Source organism: Merops nubicus, unplaced genomic scaffold (assembly GCF_000691845.1).
Source record: "Merops nubicus isolate BGI_N331 unplaced genomic scaffold, ASM69184v1 scaffold23735, whole genome shotgun sequence".
Lineage (NCBI taxonomy): Eukaryota > Metazoa > Chordata > Aves > Coraciiformes > Meropidae > Merops > Merops nubicus.
Window position 1 is genome coordinate 1 of NW_008611935.1, and position 3,866 is coordinate 3,866.

At 41.4% G+C, this 3,866-nt stretch overlaps 1 protein-coding gene across 1 annotated transcript; it reads left to right on the forward strand.

Moving 5' to 3' along the window:
- The first annotated feature begins 37 nt into the window (after window positions 1-37).
- Window positions 38-2,396, forward strand: TPRKB (TP53RK binding protein). Its single transcript, XM_008941399.1, has 4 exons — window positions 38-190; window positions 896-1,018; window positions 1,316-1,492; window positions 2,286-2,396. The coding sequence occupies exons 1-4, from the start codon at window positions 50-52 to the stop codon at window positions 2,370-2,372; spliced, it is 528 nt and encodes a 175-aa protein (XP_008939647.1). The 5' UTR covers window positions 38-49; the 3' UTR covers window positions 2,373-2,396.
- Window positions 2,397-3,866: the final 1,470 nt, after the last annotated feature.

Below are 3,866 nucleotides of genomic sequence, written 5' to 3' on the forward strand. Positions count from 1 at the left end.
GCTCCTCTGGTGGGGCCGCAGGGCCGGGCCCCCACTCCGCCGCTGCGGGATGGATGTAACGCACCCGCTGGAGCTGTTCCCTGACCGCAGCGTGACTCTGCTCCTCTTTAACCACGTGAAAAATGCCGCCGCACTAAGGAAAAAAGCCATGGAAGGGGCCATCGAAGGAGCACTGGTAAACCCTGCAATGGTGAGTGCGTGAGCGCTCGTCTCGCCCTGTGTGCTCCGCGTTGCGGTTTGGCAGGCCGTGCGGGAATCCTGCCCTGCTGAGCTCTGAGAAGCGACCCGCGCCTGTAGCCGCTGTCGCGGGAGTTTCTGTGCGAGCTCCTCGCTCGCTTCCTGTGCGCCGTGCCCCTCCTTCGATGTCCTTACAGTGCCGTGCAAGCATTCATCTGTGTAAAAGAAAGATTTGGCAGCATCACCGAAACAGTTGTCGTCTTGATTCATTTCACATCCTACTTGGTGGAGCTATTTAAATCTACTTCCAATTGCTTAATCCTGGCAAAAATCTTTCTGGAGCCTTTGTTCTCATTTAAACCCATAACTAGTTTCTGAATCTAGTCTTTTTTGTTATAATTAGCAAAGCAGTAGTTAGGGAAGGGGAAAAAAATCTAATCTGGCAGTTTGCTGACAGAAGATTTATTAACGTGATTCTTTTTTTTCAACAGATTTTGGTAACCTCATTGAGAGAGTGTAATCTTTATTTTTATGTATGTATTACCTCATGCATGAAATAAGCGTGTTGACTTTAGAAAGGCAAGAATTGCTATAATAACTAGCAGAATGCTGCTTCGCTCACTTCTACTATTGCAGACTTAGGCTATGGTCATCACAGTTTTTTCAGAGTTCAAAACAGTATGTTAAGTTTCTGTTTAACTTCTGTTCTGTTTTACAGATTGTAGATCCTTTTCAGGTTCTTGTGGCGGCCAACAGAGCAGTTCATCTACACAAGATAGGTAAAATGAAAACCAGGACTCTCAATGCTGAAATTATTTTCAGCCTTTCACCAAGCAACAATGTAAGAATTCTTGAACAAATATATAATTTTTTTTTCCTCAGGAAAGCTTGTTAAGATCCATGCAACCAAACTGAATACACATATTCAGTTAACTGTTTACCTGGCAGTAATAATAGAACTTAGTTTTTTTTTAATAAGACTAATATGCTGTTATCTCTTGTAGCTTGTTAGAATTCCATTAATGAAAAACGTGTGTCATTTTATATTATTTGGCTTGTTTGACCCAGTAACTAAAGGTTGCTTACACGCAGTGAGAAAGTGAATTGCAATATCTTGATGTTTTTCATCTTTTCTTAGATTTCAGATGCATTTAAAAAGTTTGGCATTTCAGACAGTGACACAGCAGTACTCATTGTTCTGGTTGTGGACAGAGGAAAAACTGTAAACCTGGAAGATATAGCATCTCAGGTGGAAGGCCAACAGGTCCCTCTAGATGAGCTCCCCCAACTGACAGACACTGCCAAAGTTAAGAAGGTAGGTAGCCAGGAGAGGTGGCTGGTGTAGAGAAAAGGGATCGCTTATTTCGATGTCTGATTACATATCAATAGACATAATAGCTTAGGGTCTGTATTTCTTCAGCACAACTGGAAATTTGTTGTAAGTCAGCCTTGATTATTTCTTTCTCACAGCTCTTTTACTTGGAAAAAGTTCTGGTGCTGCACCCTGACATCACAAAATTTAAGTCTTTAAATTCTTGATGTTGTCAGGAAGCCGGAACTTAAAAATAAATTCCAGCTTGCCGCCTACCATTCAGACACTTTGGCTTCCTGTTTTCTCAGGCAAATATCATTTAGTTAAAAATAAGTTTTCAGTCCTGAACAGTTTCATAATCTTAAGTACATAAATAGCCCCAGCATGGGTGGCTGAAATGAAGATGTGTTGACGAGGTGCTAGGAGCTGTGTTAGGACATGTGTGCTCTCAGCAAGTTCCCGTGTGCTAGATCGGTGTCCTGAGGCGTATGTGTTTCACTTGAGGAAACTCAAGTAACTTGAAATCATCTTCATCATGTCCATCAAAGTAGTGATGAGGGACGTGAGGAACATTGGACAAATTGTAGCATGTAACGTGGAGCTAAAAGTGCTGCTCTCGTTCAGTTTCTTAGCTTTCCTTTATGTCTTGCAGTGTCAGAATTTGCGTGTCATGTAGTCACAAGATGAGACTTTGCAGTGGGGAGAGGGGGAAATCTTGTGCACATAGTTTTAGAAGGCACGCGATCAATTTTTGTCTTCATTAAACAGCCTTTATGCTTTTCTTTTTTGTCTGCAGATGTACAAAATTACTCCACAGGAAGAAAAAATCGGCACTTTAGTGGACAGTATTGTGTGCAGAATGTCAACAAAAGATGTTTTATGAAAATATGGTAATTTTTTTTAAAGCAAAAAGAGTAAGGTGTAAAAACACCACTTCATTGCAATTCATCCTGCAACTCAGAGAATGTGATGAGAAACTGAGTAGTTTGATGAGATCTGAGCTTTAACCATAAGGAGCAAGCTTGGGTATAGGGGTAATCTGAGCTGTGTTCTAAGCACGGGGAGCAGTTCTGTGCAGAGCAGAATCCACCATTGGCATTTCTGTACATCTTCTTAACAAGAGGAAAAAAAAAAACTCTTTGGCCACTGCCCTCAGTTGATCATAAACGCAAGGCTTGGAAATCCATACTTGTTTTTCTCTTTCATCAGATGTTTTGCCAGTCCCAGATAGGATTCAAACATTGTAAATAATTTTTATTAACACTCCTCTGATTTGTTTTGTTTTGGCATCCCTGATGGATGATATCCTTTTAAACAACAATATGACTTCTGGAACAGGCATCTCTGTGGCACGAAGTATGGCTGGTGGACTAGAGAAAGGAGAAGTTTCAATAAACAATCAGCAGCACCTCCCTCTTTCACCTTCTGAGATAGAGTCACTGCCCACCTTTTGGGAGCAGGAAGGGGCAGGAGGGGCACCAACAGTGGGGCAGTGTGGAGCAGGGGCATGGGAGATGGGTAGAACAATGAACGAGGTCAGTGTGGATGATGCCTTGGTGGTGTTAGCACCTGACAATCTGATGTCATCAGGTGCAGTGTGCTGCTGGGGTGCTGGTGTGTTGCTGTGGTACTTCAGCCCTGGCCTTAAAGGATAATCACAGAATCCTTTATAATGGGAGGTGCTTTTTGTTTGTGGCACTGAATTAAGGCATGGGGGTGCCTACTTCTGTGGGCCTGGTTCCACATGCAGAATTCACAGAGAAATATGCACCATATATTATGGACAAATTGTCAATACAGCTTCCATAGTATTCTGAAAGGATCATTAAACTCCTTTTGGTTTGTTGAACCACTGTTAGGAAAGGCCATGGAAGGGAACTAAAAAGAATATTGATTTCCAGTAGTCACCAGGACCAAGAGCTCTGCATGAGTATTGTTTAATCACATGCAGGCATTCTATTTAAGAAAAATTACTGACCTAATTTAGGTAGAAAATCATGCTATTTGTTACTGTCATTTTGTACTGTTTCTCTAGGACGTGTGTACAACCACATAGCTGTCTGCATTTTTGGTTTGGGTTTTGTTTGGGTTTGTTTGTTTGTTTGTTTTAATGCTCTCTGAGCTATTGCAATTTGTGTACTTGAAAGGCACGTAGCAGACTTTTACACAGTGTTTAGGAAAACAAAATATATTTTGGGGGAGAGGCAAGTCTGACAGAGTTGAAACATTATACACAACAGTAAACAGACCAACAAACTGACATGTAGAACTAGTATTGACCATGTTTCTGTATCTAATACAGAAATCCTTAGTTTCTGTTTTGCATTTTGATTTTGATTAGTTCTTCCCTCAAAACAGAAATACTGTCCTTTTCTTA